This window comes from Pseudonaja textilis, chromosome 3 (genome assembly GCF_049901715.1).
Source record: "Pseudonaja textilis isolate UNSWEBS1 chromosome 3, rPseTex1.2, whole genome shotgun sequence".
Classification (NCBI taxonomy): Eukaryota; Metazoa; Chordata; class Lepidosauria; order Squamata; family Elapidae; genus Pseudonaja; species Pseudonaja textilis.
Window position 1 is genome coordinate 56,479,973 of NC_141992.1, and position 19,073 is coordinate 56,499,045.

A 19,073-nucleotide genomic window follows, 5' to 3' on the forward strand; every position below is an offset into this window, starting at 1 on the left:
GGCTCACTAAAAGAAATAGAAACCTATCAAACTGAGATAAAGAAATCTATACTGATTTGCAGCAATGGATTGTTGTTGTGTTACTTGACAAAAATTTGACATACGTAAATCCTCATTAATCTTGGACCTCTATGTACCAAGCTGAGAGTGAAAGGAAGGCAGCTTGCACATGGACTAGGTCCTGGGAGGTTGTAAAGACCCAGTTGTGGCCCTGGCCTGTGTGATTTTGTGGCCCTGGCCTGTGTGATTTAGGTGATATACGCTGCTCCCAACCCCACATTGTTACTGTTGTCAGCAGAATATTAAAATAATATAGTATACGTATACCTGGCTCAATAGTAGTACAGTAGCTCTGAGAGGGTTCTTGGGAGTCCTAGCAGACAATCACTTAAATATGAGCCAGTGGTGTGCTGCAGCTGCCAAAAAAGCCAACACAGTTATAGGCTGCATTAACAGAGGGATAGAATCAAGATCACATGAAGTGACCACCACTTTATAATGCCTTGGGAAGGCCACACTTGGAATACTGCATCCAGTTTTGATTGCCACAATGTATGAAAGATGTTGAGACTCTAGAACAGGGCTGTCAATCTCCCAGCCCACGGGTTGGATGCGTCACATGCTGGTCACGCCCACACCCAGTTTAGCAAAGGGGGGGGGAAAATCCCAATACGTCATGTGATGCTGCAGTGACTCTTGCTAGTTTGACACCCCTGCTCTAGAAAGAGGGCAGAGAAGAGCAATTAAAGATTATTAGGGGACTGGAGGCTAAAACATACGTATAAAGAAGAGTTGCTTGAATTCGCTATGTCTAGTTTAATGAAAAGAAGGCCTGGGGTGACATGATAGCAGTGTTCCAATATCTCAAGAGCTGCCACAAAGAGGGAGTCAAGCTATTCTCCAAAGCACCTGAGAGCAGGACAAGAAGCAATGGGTGGAAAGTAATCAAGGAGAGAAGCAACTTAGAACTAAGGAGAAATTTCCTGACAATTAGACCAATTAATCAATGGAACAACTTGCCTCCAGAAGTTGTGAATATTCCAACACTGGAAGTTTTTAAGAAGAGATTGGACAAGCATTTGTCTGAAATGGTATAGGTTTTCCTGCCTGAGCCAAGGGTTGTACTAGAAGACTTCCAAGCTTCTTTCCAACTTTGTTGTTCTGTTAAATCTTTATGTTATATATTGCTTAATCATTTATTTAATTAATCTTAAACAGCTGGGTTTGCATAAGAGAGCCAGTTTGGTTTAGTGGTTTAGGCATCAGGCTAGAAACCAGGACATCGTGAGTTCTAATACTGCTTTAGACATAAAACCTGGCTTGGGTGACTTTGGGCTAGTCACTCTTTCTCAGCCCTCAATACAATTTCCGTCACAACTAATGGATTAATTAATACTCAGTTGATCTGAAAAAAAGTGGACCTGAATTTGAGGAAAACACTAGGGAAAAAAATCAATGTACTGTATTACAATCCACAGTGACTGCACCCATGAAAACATATCGAACAAAACCACCACTATGTCAGTTTAGTATCGTCTGTAACCTCAGCCTTTGGGGTGATTCTAAGACAAAAGTTAATTCTACACTTTTTCTCTGCCCTGTTTTTTTCCTACTGAGATTTCAGTCAGGTCACAAGATCATATCCTCTGTGATCATAAGATTGTGATGATAATGATGATGACTGCATTCTTCCATATGATTGCCTTATGAGAAGCATTTCTTCTAACTTAGGAAAAGGGTGTCTTTGTAGAATATTTGAAGCATCCAGACAAAGACAGTATTCAGGCCCTTCTTTTGGAAATGCCTCAGCTCCTACTTATAGGACTCCTGAACCTAGACTGTGGTCAGTCTGCCTCATGCAGAGACGTGTAGTTTCTTCTTGGGCCACTTGTACATCATAGGTAATCTTCGACCTATGACCACAATTGAACCCAAAATTTCTGTTGCTAAGTGAAACATTTGTTGGGTTAATTTTGCCCCATATTATTGCCTTTCTTGCCACAGTTGTTAAGTGATTACCGCAGTTGTTAAGTTAGTAACATGGTTGTTAAATGAATCCGGTTTCCACATTGATTTTGCTTGTCAGAAGGTTGCAAAAGCTGACCACATGGCCCCAGGACATAAAGATGTCAAAAAAAAATATCAGCCAATTGCCAAGCATCTTAATTTTGATCACGTGGCCATGTATGTGTGAAAAATGATCATAAGTCACTTCTTTTTCAGGGCTGTTGTAACTCTGATCACTAAGTGAACTGTTGTAAGTTGAGGACTACCTGTATATGTCAGAGAGAGAAGACTATTTTGATTGATGTTATCCCACTACTTAGATGGTGCTGCGGGTTAAACTGTGGTTTCTGTAAACCAATCTTTCTAGGGTACAGATGCCAACTTCCCCAGGTTCAGAAGCTGATGGGGAGTTATTTGCTTGTTATTTCACTGTCGTTTAATATTTTTTCTTACAACGAACCTGCCTTCTATGGTTCCTGCTCCTGTTCCTTATCCATGATGTGTATTAGCATGCTAAAGTAGTATTTTGGGTCCTGCTTTTTTAGAGGTGTGACCCCCCCTTTTCCAGTCAACACTTTTTGGCAGGGCAAGTATAGCAACAGTATGTGAATGGGGATTAAACTTCCTGCAGTTGCCATTTTTTTTCCAAGGAAATTGAGATTATTCTGCTTTTTCCCTGCCCTATAAATTAGTGCTGTGATTCCTGTTCTGACTGATATTTTATTTTGTTCTTTCTCTGCCTTTCATTTCTGGTATTTTGGCGGGGTTGGGGGGAACACAGCACAGCCTGGCACTATCTCCTTCACTGAAATGAAAGTGTTCTGACTACTCTCACTCCCCCCTTTTCACTATTTTTCTCATGCCTTTCCTTTACCTGTTCCAGGAATATTTCAGGGAGTGCCATGTAAGATCCTAGCTGAAGGGATTTAATCATTAAACAGGTATTTTCTACTAGCATGCCTGCAATTCAGTGTTTGGCAGAGTATTTGGTTATCCCCAAAGAATATTTTTTTTCATTAGTTGAAGATCTGCCTTCAAAACTCTCCTCAGACTTGCCAAGTATTCAGGTTGAGGAATCTATCTTCTTTGTTTGAGTTCTGTTTGCTATATATTGCAGTTAAGGTGGGAACGACCTCCGGATAAAACACTTTTTATTTCTACTCTTGGCATAGGGCGTGTTATATTTGCTATGTTGATAATATGGTGTTCGTTTACCAATTGCTAACAGTGGCTGCCCATAAAGAAAGCATTATTTATCATGATGGCCAGGCCATCTGAGTTTTAATTTGAAAAATCATTCACCTATCCCCCCTCCCTCCACTTTCTCTTTGTTAAGCCAGGCCAGTAATCAGACTATAGCAAAGAGCCAGATTATGTGTGAAGCTGATAAATGAGATTTAATATTGCTGGCTATTCTTTATTGCTTGTATCTATCATAAAATAATCCAAGTTTTCATTCCAGTTTTAGTTTGTAAATCCATTTAAGCCAGAGGTCACCCCACAGTTTCTAGTCAAGCATTTCACAAGTTAATTATTACCTAAAGAAATACTTTTTGTGCATATTTTCTCTATCAAGAGTAAGTTAAAACTAGTTTGTGGCTGCCTGATACAAACCAATTCTTAATCTGTGTGGCAGTGGACTGTTAAACTAATTCTGGGTCCCGAAATTCGGAAATACATTACTCAATGTTGCAGTTAGTAATATGTGTTATAATCATAATTGTATAAATACAATCTCATTTTACAGAAAATTAGTTCAGATAGGCAGACAATTCCTGTCTCAGTTCAATTAACTGCATTTTGAATCTAGTGCACGCAAATTTCCATCTGCTTATCAAACTTACACACATCTTTGATTCCCTTCTTGAATTGCTTGCCAACAAGATTCAGAGATCTGCTTGTTCCACTTTGCTCGTTCCAACAGAACCCAAAAAGAAGATTCATTGATCAGCTTCCTGCTTCTTTTTGCCTTCTCTCATACAGTAGCCCCAGTGTTGCAATAAGGTAGGGAAAGCCAACCTTTTTACAGCTGCAGGCTCCTTTCCTTTCCTTTTATTGGCTTGTTAAGACCTTTGAAGGACAGGAGATAGCATTCTGATATTATCAAAGGAGTGGAACTTGCACTGAAATATGGAATACATAATTCATTGTAAGAAAACCAACAATCTGCAATCAACTTCTTTGTGGGTGAGAGGCTACAATCAGAATTCAGATCTTAGTATGCTTCCCAGGAAGGACTTTTTCATCAACTAGCTGGGCAATCTTCACATCTATTTATTTCTAAATTGTTCTTCTCCACACATCGCTGCGAGGTCTGGTGATGCTTGATAATCCTACATCAGTGTTGACCCTCCAGATGTTGCTAAATTCCTGACAACCCTCACCATTGGTAATATGGGACAGAGCTCCAGAGAATTCTCATTTCCCTGTTACTGTTATATAGTCTGGAATTATATAACACAATAAGGCTGAATTAAAAGGTAGTTTGCTTCTTTAGTATGTTGCATGATTAATGTGTTGCGTGAATCCAGCCACTGTAACACATAAAATTTGCTCTGACTTATTAATTTTGGTTTATTGAACAAATCATGGTTAAGCTAATGATGAGTTAATGTGTTAATCAGACCAATATCTTTCTTGCAACCTTCCAAAGAGATATCTTAAATCTTGTATAATCTGTATATATAAAAGCAAAATACCATTCACGCATCATCTCAAAATCTCCAGAACCGTAAAGCTTAGAAACTTGAAATTTGGCATTTTTGTTCCTCTTGGCTTCTAGGTGCTCACAAAGAAAGGATTCTTCGAAATGACCATCAGAGCATTAGTATTTTGTATATTATTATTAACACACTCTGATGCTAAGCAGTTCTACTCCCTCTCCTCACCTGCAAAACACAAGCAGAGGATTTTCAGTTTTAGTTTCAGAGCAGCAAGCACTTTAGTACAGAACAGTTGATGTAAGCCACCCAGACTTCTTGCTGCCTCTTTCTTGCTCACACAGCAAATACTGTTTCAGTTTCCAAACAGCCCTCAACTGTCTCACACACTGACACGACGCTAGCCAGATGAATACTGATGGATGCTGATAGGCAGAGGCAGAATTTCTTTCTTCTTATTTTCCTCCCCCAAAACAGCCCAACCACACAGTTTCATAGCGAAGCACAGGTACCCAGCTAGTCTATTATAAAGGAATCATAGGTGCCTAAACCAATATCCCGGAACATTAGTTGGGCTGTTTTGCAGAGATGGAGAGTATATGGCCTCCATATAAAGCTAAACCACAATTCTCAGCACCTTCGCTTTTGACCCCATTGATCAGGACACTGGAAATACTACTACAGCAATATTTGAAGAACTCAGATTGTCCTCCCTTGCTACAGTGAGAAAGAAGGAGAGAGAGAAAATGGGAAGAACAAAAGTTCAGCAAGGTTGAGTTAACATACTGACCCTGTCAAACCCACGGCCTGTGGGCCGGATGCATCACATGCTAGCCACACGCTGGCTTAGCGAAGGGGGAAAAGTCCAGATACGTCACGTGACGCAGCCATGATGACATGAGTTTGACACCCCTGCTGTAGAGCTATTGACATTTTGACGGTTTACATTTTCAGAGATGCTTGGTTTTTATTCATGCTAGACAGGAAAAAAACTCAAAGAAATACATATCAGAGGGGCAGATGGTTCACTTTTACTTTGGATGCTGTATAAAACTTTACAGCAAGACATTTGCTTACAGCAAGACATTTGCAACTTTACAGCAAGAGAAGACATTACAGCATAAAGGCAAAAATGTGGCTTACTCTATTGTACCCTGGATGCCTTGAAAAGAGTTCTGTATCTCCAGGGCTGCTTCTAGTCTAGGCAAATCTGTATGAACCACTGTACTATCTCATTCATAGAACCGTTATGGAAGACTTGGTGTAACTTTCATAGTTTTTTTCTTTCCATGGAACATTTACTAAACACAAACTTTAGAACAGTTGCGCTTATAATTGGAGCACTGGGGATTATCCATCTGACAAGACCCCGAGTCAGTGATTTACCTGGAGGTCTAGGACAAGTCGCTATAGCCAACTCACCACCAGTATTATATACCTAAGCCTTGAACCTATACCTGCTTTTATGTTTGAAGTCAATCCTCAAGTTCCTTTCCCCTCAACAAATTAACTCTGACTTGGAAGACATCACATTAGAGCGCATCAAGAGGAGTGCTCTCATCAACCTGTACTGGAATGGAACCACTATGACTTGATGAATAAGCAAGTTCAAATAATATTCTGTTTGACTTTACTGAAGACCCTCTGGGGAAAATTAATCCTCCTAATAACGCTTACTTATCCAAAAGCCTGCTTTAAAGCCTTGAATTTAAATGCCAGCGTTTAAGCGGAACTCTTGGATTCAACCATGTTAGATGAAAGTTACTGTGTGCTTAGAAATGTCTTAGAATTAGGAAGTTTTTTTAATTAATTCACCTGACCTAACCCTCAGTAAGCGGGTTAATCCCCTAAAGAGGGAGTCTTTTGATTGTTCCAACATTAGCTTTCTTACGTGCATAGCAGGGGGAAGAATAGAGATGGGAAGTACGACAAAAGGTGACCCCTTCTTTATTCTGCATGATAAAGAAACAGTTGGTGGATGGGAATAATCTAGGGTGTTTTTTTATTATTATGAATAGTATATCTATCTCAGGGGTGTCAAACTCATGTCATCATGGTGGTGTCACATGACATATCAGGATTTTCCCCCCCCCCTTGCTAAACTAGGCATGGGCGTGGCCAGTGCATGATGCATCCGGCCCATGGGCCGGGAGTTTGACAGCCCTGATCTATCTGTTCACCTTTTAGCATCTGGTTAATTAGCTAGATTCACTCTACAACTGTGTTACTAACTTAACAACTGCAGTGATTCACTTAACAACTGTGGCAAGAAGGGTCGTAAAATAGGGCAAAAGTCATTTAACAATGTCTCACTTGCAACAGAAACTTTGCTAGTCCATGTATGATGTGCCATATGCTAAATAAATTATAGAATTTATATCTTTATTCAAGAGTGGTCTCACATTATTACTGCTAACCCTATAGAGAGCAGTGCTTCTCAAATCTCAACAACTTTAAAAAGTGTAGACTTTAGCTCCCAGATTTCACAAGGCAGCATGTTAAGATTTTAGTTCTCTGTTCAAGTGAATATATTGCCGAGCAATTAAAAGGCATTGCATACCCACAGTATCAACAACTTTAATAGCAGGAGAATTATTTAGGCCATCTGTTAGTAAATCATTAAAATCTTAGGTACTTTCTCTGACTTTGGTTAATGAGATCCTTCAGAAAAAATGTGTGAAGTTTAAAGAAAGAATATATGAATCAGTGTATGATACAGTGGAAGCAAATATGGTTTGCAACAATAAAATGCTACAGAAAGGTTTACTGACTGAGGTTAAAGTAAACTAGATTTAGTTTTTCTTTCCTTCTTTCCTGATTTTAATTGACTTGGCTCATTGCTTCTCACTCCCCCCCTATTTTGTATTAAACTGCTTAGCCTGAAAGAAAATAGTGTGATGGGTACATATGGGTGTCTACAAGTAAAAATGAGCAGTTAGGAACTAAATTTAGTATAATCTCCTGAAATTTGAAAAGAACCCTCCTTGTAAGCTACTGTCATTTAGCCACTGGGATTTATGAAGAATAATTCATCATAATTCTTGGATTAAGTTATTTATCAATGCAGGGTTAGATTATTGGACAGATTGGCTAATATTCACCAGTGAAAATGAAATGTACAGATTAAGACAAGTGGAGTGGATGTCTCAAACTACTATTGTTTCAGATTACTGTAATTACAGTCATAATACAGGTAGTCCTTGATTTACACCCAGTTCATTTAGTGACCGTTCACAGTTACAACGGCACAGGAAAAAATGAATTTATGACCATTTTTCAGTTACAACCTTTGCAGCATTCCCATGGTCACGTGATCAAAATCTTGACACTTGACAACTGTCTCATATTTATGACTGTTGCTGTGTCCCAAAGTCACATGATCACCTTTTGCGACCTTCTGACAAGCAAAGTCAACCGGGAAGCCAGATTCACTTAACGACCGGGTTACTAACTTAACAACTGCAGTGATTCACTTAACAACTGAGGCAAGAAAGGGTGTAAATCAGGGCAAAACTCACTGAACACATGTCTCACTTAACAACAAAAATCTTGAGCTGTATTGTGGTCATAAGTCGGAGGACGACCTGTAGTATCCACACTCATGGAACCAACCACGCAGTCTTTAAATATGACACAAAACAGTTACGGACAATTTAACTGGTGAAAGGTGAAGTAAAAAATAAATAAAATGTGTACTCAGATTAGTCACTCCAGGGCGCACATTCGGCTCTCCCTGAATTCTTTCTCGGGAGAGGCGGAAAGCGAGTCTTCCGGGATTCGAAGGCCGCCACCCAAAAACTCCGCCGGAGGACGCTTGGGCTCTCGGGGGAGGCGAAGGCCTCCAAAGCGGGCATAGCAGCGAGCATCGGCGGGAGGAAACTTACAGGCGCCCGCCGGCTTGCTTCTCCCTCCTCTCCCGCGAAATGCCTTTTCCGACAGTTTCCCGGGCGGTAGGAGGGCCACGCCCCGGGGAAGAAGGCAGAGCCCGGCGCTGCCCGAGGTGGCTCGCTCGACGAAAGAGCGTCCCTTCCCGAGCCTGAGCCAGGCATGGAACAACTTTGACGGAGCTTCCCGCCTCGCGCCGGGACAATGGGACTGGACCGGGCCCCGGGGGCAGGTGAGTAGCTGGAGATTCTGCAGGCTGGCTCGAAGGCGTCGCCCGCCATCCTCGACGGTCAAAAGAGCTTTCGGGCTTCCCGGCCGTCGGAGCGCGCCTTCTTGGGAAGGGAGCGCGAAGCCTCGCTAGCGGGCCACTGAAAGGACCTGTTCAGGAAGCCCTTGTTTTCCTCGCGCAGGTCGACAGGTGTCCCAAGAAAAGGAGGCAAAGGGGGAGGGCGTCCCTTGGGGGCAGCTTCCCTCTCTTCTCTGGGAGACCATGCTGTACTTTTCCTGACACTGCCGGGGGAATTGGCTTAAAGGAGCTGGGATGGGCGGGAGAGTCGGCCTGTTGCATCCCGGCTGGACGTGGAGGGGGAGATCCGCTCGGGGCTTTATTCCCGCGGCACCAGGACGTTTGCCAGGCCGCGGCTTGGAGATGCTTTCTGTTTATAATCTGGTATCCTGGGAGACCAGGCTCCGTTCATTTGGAGAAAGAAGAACGCCGAGTTTTTTTTGCAGGCGACTCTTTTGCAAAGCGGGAGCACAATGTCGTGCAACGGTTCCCTGCGAAGGAAAGGCAATTGTAGGGAAGGCTCGAGTTTCTCCTCCGCCCGCTCCAGGGTACTCCCAGGGTACCTAGATCTGTTTTCCTTCTTCCAGCCAACCGCTTACGGATTTCCAACCCCATTTCCTGCGGGGCGAGTGGGGGAAAAGAAGGGGGAGGTTTATGGAATGCAGCAAAGAAACTAAAATAAAATTTAAAAAAAAGATGCAAAAAGCCGGGCTATTTTTCAGGACGCTGCTGGAGTCTTGAAAGAAGAAATAAAACGTCTCTCATTGCTACTGCTTGGCTGAATGAAGTACTGTACAGCATGGACAAATAAAAAGGGTATCCCTTTTCAACTGCTGTCAATTTTCTCTGCTGTTTCCCACAGTCTCTGTCTTGTTCTTCTCTCTGGTCAGTGGCACTTCCGGTGCTGTAGAGGGCAGCAGGTATCCTGTGGATCACTATTCAAGATCTTTTGCAATGATAATTTGCAATGGAATGATGGGAACCAGAAAAGCACAGAAGTTCTTGCTTTTCTGCATTTGCATTTCACAATACTGTGCTAAAATAATTGCATCTGCTGAGATACATGTTTAGGTGTCATCTTTCTTCCCATGTAAAAGGTCTGGGCTGATGGCATGGAATCTACTATTAGGGGAGTCCCCAAGAAACTGAATGTGTCTCTTGTTGGGAGGGTGGGGGTTTCAGCCTCCACTCTTTCTCCAAAGAGCTGCTAGTAAGGACATTTCTGTTGGCTTCAGACTGGATCCCAGCACTGGGAGTTTTCTGATTTCCCAGAGCAGTTAAAAACTTCCTTATTCATTCTTCCTTCCTCCTTACCCGCCTTCATGAATCATAGGAGAAAAGAAAGTGAATTCTGCAATTTGCTTGGGTATGGCTCCTTGATCACACAGGGAAAAATGTATTCCTGATCTATTGTCTTCCCAGCCTCAATGGCATTTGTAAGATGAGGAGCTAGCAGGTGCTTGTAGCTTTAAAGTTGGAGATAATAACCTCATTCACAAGACCTGTGCAATCTCTCAGGTGTAACCCTGACTTGCTTTTCAAAAGCAGAAGAATTTTTTACCATAATGTAAGTGGTAGAGATCAAGGAATTCAGTCATGATCCATTCACCTACTCCATGCATGTGAAGAATATTCCAAAGGATTTGTTTCCGCTTTGAAGGCAACCATTTCCTTCCCTTCTAGATAAAACCAGAAAACATATTGAGGTAACTTTTCTCTTTACAGAAAAATAACAGGTAGATCAGTGATTCATTTGCTAATCTGAAGGCAGTTTGTGCTTCTTGGGATACATAATTTTTTCAAAAAACTTAGTATTAGAGGACAAGTTCTACTATGTTTGAGGTTCCCATTGTACACACAAAGACTAGCTGTCAGTTGACTCTGTCATCAATAGTAGTGAGGAGATAACATCTTTCACTGCACCCAAGGACAGCAAGCCACTTAGGGACACAGAGAAGAGCTTGTAGCACAGATAAAACTATCCTTTTAACAACTGTCACTGTCCCATCTATTACCTACATGTTCTCTGTTCAAATAAATGTGCAATTGAGGCAACAGACATCAGTGTGTGCCATGTAGCAAAAACAGCAAACAGTTATAAGAGTGCCTCTCTGCCTGTTTGTTCAGCCAAAGTCCCTTCTCAATACTGCCAGTGATACGTTGAGAAGAGGCCAAGTGACACTAGCGATCCATTCCAGCAACAAGCAAAGATCACTAACATTCGAATAGTAACTCAAGAGGAACAGTTACCAATGCCAGTGCCAGCTAGCTCCATATAATGGTAGTACCATGAAAGAACTGCAAACAAAGAGACCACAGGCTGCCTTGTGAATATCACTGATCAAATAGGATCAGATGCTTCAAAAGAAATTGTGCAGTAAAAGCATGTTTGTGGAATAAACTATTTAAAATCCAGGATTTTAACAACCAGACAGTGTAGATTATATAATTATAATTCCCAATAAGTAATGGGAAGACTTTTGTGGGGAAAGGTTAACCTATACCTTTCCCACAAAAGTCTTCCCATTAATTATTTTTGTCTGACTTATCATAAATTGGTACAATACATTGGGTACTAAATTATATAATCTCCCATCAGGTTATCTGTTCTTGCCTCAATGGGAGGCAACCAGTGCATTCCAAAAACATGGAATTACAACCTCCCTAACACTTTTTTATTTGGCCATGTTTATTTGTGTTAATGGATGTAATAGTCCAAAATATCTAGCATAAACATATTTCAATTTCCATTAACATCAACACTGATGTGACTTAACCTTAAAAGTATAATGGGTTTCTCCCTTTATGTTGTAAATTCTCCTAGAAACTCTTACATATTAATTCGTTCAGTTTGATGTTGCCTGACTCCAAATGACTATTACTGATCTTAATATTCTATTTTAAGTGTCAGGGATGTTTGAGAACCAAGCCTGAGAAGAAAAAGCTGATGTCATTGGTCAGGAAGAGCTAGGGTGGGATCCTATTTTGGCTCAAGGCCTGCTAATTGTTCCTGCAGTATGTAGATTAAATCAGTGACTCCAGCACAGGGGCCACTATACCACAACTTCCGATTCAACACAATGGCAGAAGGAAAACATTACAAAATCATAGCAGTGATTGGATCCGCATTAAACCCGATTGGAAATTATTGAGAGATACTAACAAAACTAATTAGCTCTTCCTGAATGTTGCAACACAACTTTCCAGCAATTAATCTTACATAGGCCTGCAATATCTTTTGAAGGTTTCAAGCTTCTGTTTCATCTGCGAGTGCATCCTGTATATTCTATACAGTATTTGAAAATGTTAAATGCCTTCATGTGTCTTCCTGGTTATACTCCTTGTATTCCTAGACAAAATGATTCCTAAAATAATTTCTATTCTAATATTGCAAAAATATAGCGATTAAAGGGCTAAACTTCTTGATTAATTATGAGCTTTTAAATGTACATGTGCAGGAGTTTCATAGGAAAGCTTTGCTTGCTTATGATTCAGATAACATTTTAAATCAAAGTCACAGAAATCACATTATGACTTTAGTCTGTGAAACAGACCACAGACTAAACCATCTATAGCTTAATCATGCTGTGATTATTTCCTAGCAACAGGAAAGAACTGGTTGCTATTTGTAAAGTAGCATTGTGCCTTTGGTTTTACAGTCATTATTTGCTGACACTAGACGAAGCTGCTGCAAAACTTTTCAACGTGCGAGAGATGAGCAACAGAAAGCAGGGCCATTTTGCTGCCAAATGATCTGAAGTAGAAGTTGAATCTTCCTTCAGCAAGTAGAATTTTAAAAAAAATCAGTTGAGGGAATACACTAATTTAAACTGTTCAAGGCAGTCTTTGTTCTACAGTTCAACAAGACAGGAATGATCAAAGAATATAAGAAGAATCATTAGAATGACCTCTTGCTTGCTTGCTTTCATAGCAAATACAATATGAATCAGCTGTTTTATTCTGCTCCAGTCCCCAGCTATGGACAAACCAAAGTAGCAGAGTACATATTGAAGCTATGATTTACTGAGTAAACTATGTATGTACCTCTTAGAGTTGCTCAGTGAGAAGATGGACAGTCTCCAAATTTGATATATAAATGAAATGAAGTAAATAAAAATAAATACTACTGGATAAATGCTACTGGATTTTTACAATATATTCAATACAATACATTCAGCTATGGCTTATATGACACTTAGTGGCTAAGTTAATGATGCTCTTAGTCAAAATAAAGCAAACCATATTATGACTGAGGTCTTTTTGGGACAAGTGACATACTGTAGTATGGAAATGCTTAATTGATATCAAATTTATGCACCATCAGCATAAAGCAAAAGGATTTGTTGCTACATCTTTTCTGGAATGAAAAAGCAGTGTGTGTTACTCTTCATAATAACACTCTGATATACAGCATCAACCAAAGATTAAGACATCTCCTTCCCGTTTCCAATGGTGTTTTAGAAACCTATTCAGGTCTATGTTTACTTATTCACTCTTTTTAAAGTATCTGTTTTCCTCCAAGCAAACAGCTTTTCATTCATTAATTCACAGCTCTCCTGTCTCCTTCATAATTCAGTTACTTCACTTCTAAAGGAAAGGACCTGTCTTGTACCTATAGCAGGGTAAGGAAAGGAGGAAGCACACCACTAGCATAAAAATATATATTTCTCAGAAGGAAGAAAAAAATGCTGTGAACAGGGAAAGTTACTTGTGCTTGGTGGGCCATAAGTTCCTTGGGTTTTGAGCTTCTTTGAGAGTTGTCCTCTGGCATTACAGTACAAGATACTAAGAGACACAGCCCATGATATTAGATAGATAGATAGATAGATAGATAGATAGATAGATAGATAGATAGATGGATGGATGGATGGATGGATGGATGGATGGATGGATGGATGGATGGATGGATGGATGGAGGGTGGGTGGGTTGGTGGATGGATGGATGGAATACTTTATTGGACAAGTGTGATTGGACACACAAGGAATTTGTCTTGGTGTAAATACTCTCAGTATACATAAAAGAAAAGATACATTCATGAAGAGTCTAGAATCATAAGGTACGACACTTGGTAGTCATAGGGTACAATAGCAATCAAATCATACTAGGAAACAGACAATCATATTAGCAATCATGTAAACAGAATAGCCTCATAGTGTTTTATGATGCTGCTAGCTTTTCCCAGAGAGTGACAAGCAACCATTTTAAAACATTTTACTTTGTAGACACACTACAGTATACCGTAGTACAAATTCTGGTTATAATGAAAATATATCCTTGTCATATTTGAAAAAAAATTTTTTTTTAAATTATCTGACTTCTGATACTTCCATTGTGATGAAAGCCACTTTTAAAAGCTGGGGGACCTGCTTTGTTCAGCTTGAGACAAAAAGTGATGGAGTGTGGTACAGTGGAATGGAAGAATCAGCCAAGTTTGACCGATCATTGTTTATTGAATCTGTGAGTTAACGGCAGAAAGAGTTGATTTTTAATTGCGGTTCATAATGCAAATCTGTGCAAAATGTCTAATAATTGCCATCTTTTTTATTTAGATCAGAAGAAATGGACAGTTATACTTTTTGGTGGGATGCTATTAGCAACCAAATTTACATTTGGAGCAATGGAAAAGACCTGCAACTGCAGCACAGATATCAGTTTCCAGAAATTTAGGACTAAATCAGTTCCTGAGATATGTTGTTTGAATTTCACAAGGACTAAAATCGATACTTTGGACTGGAGCATCTTTGCTGAAACCATAGGGTTGAAAGAGCTGCATCTATCAAACTGTGATATATCACATATTAAGAATGTAAGTGTTGATTCTTTTAGCCTGGAAATTCTGTACTTGGACCATAATAAATTAAATTATCTTCCAGATAATTTCCTGAGACATGCACCCAGCCTGCGTGTTATTCACTTGGAGAACAATCAACTCCAGAATTTATCTGAGTCATTTCTGGAAGCATCTAACCACATTCAGGAGATCTACCTTGATTTCAATAACTTATCTTCCCTTCCTTCTGGGATTTTCAAACCTTCCCTCCTCAAACTTGGTCTCTCTCACAACAGTTGGGATTGCACTTGCAACTTTCTTGAACATCTAGGAAAATATATCCTGAATTCATTTGACATTGTTTGTCAAACCCCTGAACCCTACCATGGCATAAATATCAAAAACATTTCTAAGGCAGAATTGTGCCAGACTCATAGGCTCACAGCTCTGTTTATTTGCTTACCTCTGGTTGCTGTTCTTGTCTTGGTCACCTGCTACTTTTGCAAGCACAAAAAGAAGACAAAGAGAAAGACAGGCTATGCTCTTCATGATAGAAAGGAATGCCAGTTGGCTACAGTGGAGAAGAATGGAACCCATAGATCTGATGATCTTCAGTGCTCTCTTCCACCTGTTCTGGCTGTTCATGGTGCTGCAGGGAGTGAAAACAACTTGTTGAGAAACCAAATTTTGCTTAAACCTTCAACTGCACTATTGGAGAGCAGCAGAGACCTTTATGAGGAGGTGGAGATTAAACCGGGAGCTTCTGATGATTCCTTAACATTTAGAAATCTTGACCAAGAAAAGTTGGGAACAACAAAGCCGGCCACTGAAGAGGAAGAGGCAATCAATGGAGAACTTGAAGCAGAGACATTGAGTGTAACAGATGTTCTGAGAGATTCAGCAGACCGTGAGAGGCTCTACATGAACAAATCAGTAGATTATTACAACCTTGTTCCCGGGATTGAGTTGGAAGACTCAGACCACATGGAGAATGAGAATGTTAATCTTTGCTGAGGCTGCTTGTTGGAAGAATAGGATTTTATTGTACATTAAAATGCACTATTGATGTGGAGGATCAACTTATATATAAAAATGAGACCATATCATAGCCTTTTCTATTCTGCAGTACTAGACAGCTTTGAAAGGGAGCATCCACTGTAATTAAGCATAGAAAAAAAAACAATCTTGGAGCTGCTTGAACAGTGGGACTAAGTGGGCTATCTAACTGAAGTTCCTTCCCGTCCCAGTTATACTATGCCTTTTAACTACGTACTCCATGGTTTTCAAAGTTAATACTTCTCATAATTAAACATTTCTTGAGAGGAAAGGCTTAAAATAAAAACTTTTTTCAAAACCTGAGGCTTGCCAACCCCATATGAATAGGAGCCATCTGGCACAAAATATTTTCACTCCCTTTTAAAAACAACTTCCCATTTCTTAATTCACAGCTATCTCATATTTTTATATTGCTATACTAAGAGCCATGATGGGGCAGTGGTTAGAGTGCAGTACTGCAAGCTACTTCTGATGACTGCTACTGACTGCAATTTGGCAGTTCAAATCTCATCAAGCTCAAGGTTGACTCAGCCTTCCATCCTTCCGAGGTCGGTAAAATGAGGATCCAGATTGTTGGGGGTAATATGCTGACTCTGCAAACCGCTTAGAGAGGGTTGTAAAGCACTGTCAAGTGGTATATCAGTCTATTATATACTATATATCATTTATATAATATATTACTTATATAAAATTTTGCATTGTTTTCTACATGGCTTTTCCTTCATGGCTTTTTCCAAATCTACCTCCTGAATTGTGACTTTCTGTATCCTGGCATTTGTCCTTGCATATAAGCTAGTGTCTCCCATAAACCCTCCTTCATATTTAGCTACATCAATTTTGGATTGTCTCCAATTTTTTAATCACTCCTATTTCAAATTCCTGTCAGTTGGAGACACTGCCTCCTAGTGGAAAGAATTGCATAAACCCATTCTCTTAAAGGATTCTTTTGGCTATTAAAATATTACAAACACTTAGCATATCCTCATTTAATTAGCACATTTTCTAACCTATCCAATAATAAGAGTAATTTGCTTTTATTTGTTTTGTTTTCACAATGTCTGGGCATTTATAGTTTGGCCTTGTGCAAATTTCTGAAACAGTCTTTTTTGGGGCACCTTTCATGATTGATCCATCAGTTGAGAATTGGAGAGATTTCGATAAGTTAAGTGAAGGTTAATGGAACAAAAATAGGTTGTTGGTTCAAATCACATATGAAACATATATGTACTTGAATGTGCATTATGTGGACACCCTTTATTTGTGGGGTCCTTGGTGTTTGCTGAGCTTGTTTATTTGCAGGCACTTCATCACCAAACTAGGGTAACTTCACGAGTACTAGTAGGGAACAGGGTTTGCTCACATTTTATATACTAGTGTGGGTGTGTCAAACTCGCAGCCCGTGGCCCAGATGTATCACATGCTGGCCATTTTAGCAAAGGGGGAAAAAGTCACAATACGTTATGTGACAATAACGTTTCACTCCCTATAGGTGTGAAACCTTTATTTTTCTACCAGTTGGAATATTTGTGACATCATACCATCTGAATCATTTAGTATTATGTATTTCACTGCTGTTAGCATACTAAAATGTAAGATCTTTATCACAGTTAATTATGCTTCAAAACCATACTATATAAGAGTCACATGTATACAAGCACTTGCTTATTACTACATTTTCACAGCTAAACAAATGTTAAGAACTGGTTCAATCAAACCATTTACAGTTCAAATTTAGGGAAAGAGGAATGCTATTTTTATAACTTTCTCAATGCATTCAATATTCACAAAATCAGGCACACACACCAGTATCTTAGACTAATGGTCCAAAAAAATGAAGAAAGTCTGATTTTTAAAAAATCTAAACTGTAAGAATTAATTTGATACTGACATTACTTACTTTGAAGATGGGGTATGTATATGTGTGTGGTGTATGTAGAATTGTATGTGTGCACACCTTTTGTACAAAACTTTATGTTACTGTAACTTGTCTCAAAAAAGAATAAAATAATATTGCTAAAAAGGAAAAGCTAATTTAATACCAGATTAAATATATTATTTGGAATAAATGTTTCAGAAACTAAAGAAACTACAATAGTACGTGTTTTTTTTTTCCTGATATATTCTGCAGGACTTTTTTTTAAATACCTGGTTTATAAAAAACATCTATGGTAAATAGATGACCTCAAAGCATGAACATTTTAATGGGTGACGACTGTCGCCTTGTAATTTAAACCATTTAAGCCACACAGCCTACAGCCTCATATTTATCACTCTCTGGAATCTCATTCCTTGATCAGTTAGTTCTGTTTTTGTTACCGCCCTAGTATGTGGACATATAAAACTGGTCCCTATAAAATTAGTCGCTGTTAGCTTGGGATTGGGTTGGAGACAGAGTGCAGCAAGAGGAATGTTCTAATGCCCAGTCAGGAAAGCATGATATACCAATGTGTACACTCCAGTGTTGATGTTCCTTTCATTTCCTCATGCTAAGTCAGCTATAATAATTGCATGCAAGAGGCATTGGTCATCTTACCATTATTAAGAAAGAGATTCCATATTCACCTCAGAAGTACATCTATGTGTTACAATTTCATTTTTTCCCTTAGTTAAATCAGAAGTTTTCTCAGTGGACAAGCAGAAAGCATTGCCACTTTGTAAACAGCTGAACTCATGAACTGATTTTTATTTTTTATTTTTATTAACATAGAGAATTAATAGGGAATAGCATCATACTTAAAGGTGCAAGCGAAGCAGGTCATTCAATGGTGTTCATAACTGTTCATATATACTAGTTTATAAATCTTCATTGCACAAATAATTGGTTTGGAAATCTAGTCCCCTAGCTCATTGTTGCAGAGTTCCATAGAACTTAACTCTTTCCCCGTTCCTATTTAACATATACATGAAAACTTTGGGCAAGATCATTTACCAGCTTGGGGTCAAAAATCAGTATCCTTATGATACTCCATTATACCCTGGGCTCATTGATTCTGAATGAGATGATAGACTTCCAGACAGACAGAATTGGTGTGCAATTTGAGGATATGCCTGCATTTTCAGGTCCCTCTTGAGAAGCAGATGGCAGCCATGACCAGGACAACCTTTGCACAATTACATCTTGTGCACCAGTTGTTCCTGTTCCTAGATTGGGAAGCATTACTCACAGTCACTCACGCCTTTGTCACCTCCAATTTGGATTACCGCAATTGGCTTTACACAAGATTGTCCCTGAAGAGCATTCAGAAGATGCAGCTGGTCCAAAATGCAGTGGCACAGATGGTATTGGGTGCCCCACAGTATATCTATATTAAACTGCACTCGGATGGCTCCCAGTAGACTTCCAAGTGCAATTCAAGGGGTTCACAGTTGTTCAAACCGTACATGGCATGGGAACAAGTTATGTATGGG

At 39.6% G+C, this 19,073-nt stretch overlaps 1 protein-coding gene across 1 annotated transcript; it reads left to right on the forward strand.

Annotated features, from left to right (window-relative positions):
* The first annotated feature begins 8,440 nt into the window (after positions 1 to 8,440).
* LOC113453406 (uncharacterized) lies at positions 8,441 to 17,751 on the forward strand. The gene is made up of 2 exons (XM_087929836.1): positions 8,441 to 8,784; positions 14,389 to 17,751. The coding sequence occupies exons 1-2, from the start codon at positions 8,757 to 8,759 to the stop codon at positions 15,621 to 15,623; spliced, it is 1,263 nt and encodes a 420-aa protein (XP_087785962.1). The 5' UTR covers positions 8,441 to 8,756; the 3' UTR covers positions 15,624 to 17,751.
* Positions 17,752 to 19,073: the final 1,322 nt, after the last annotated feature.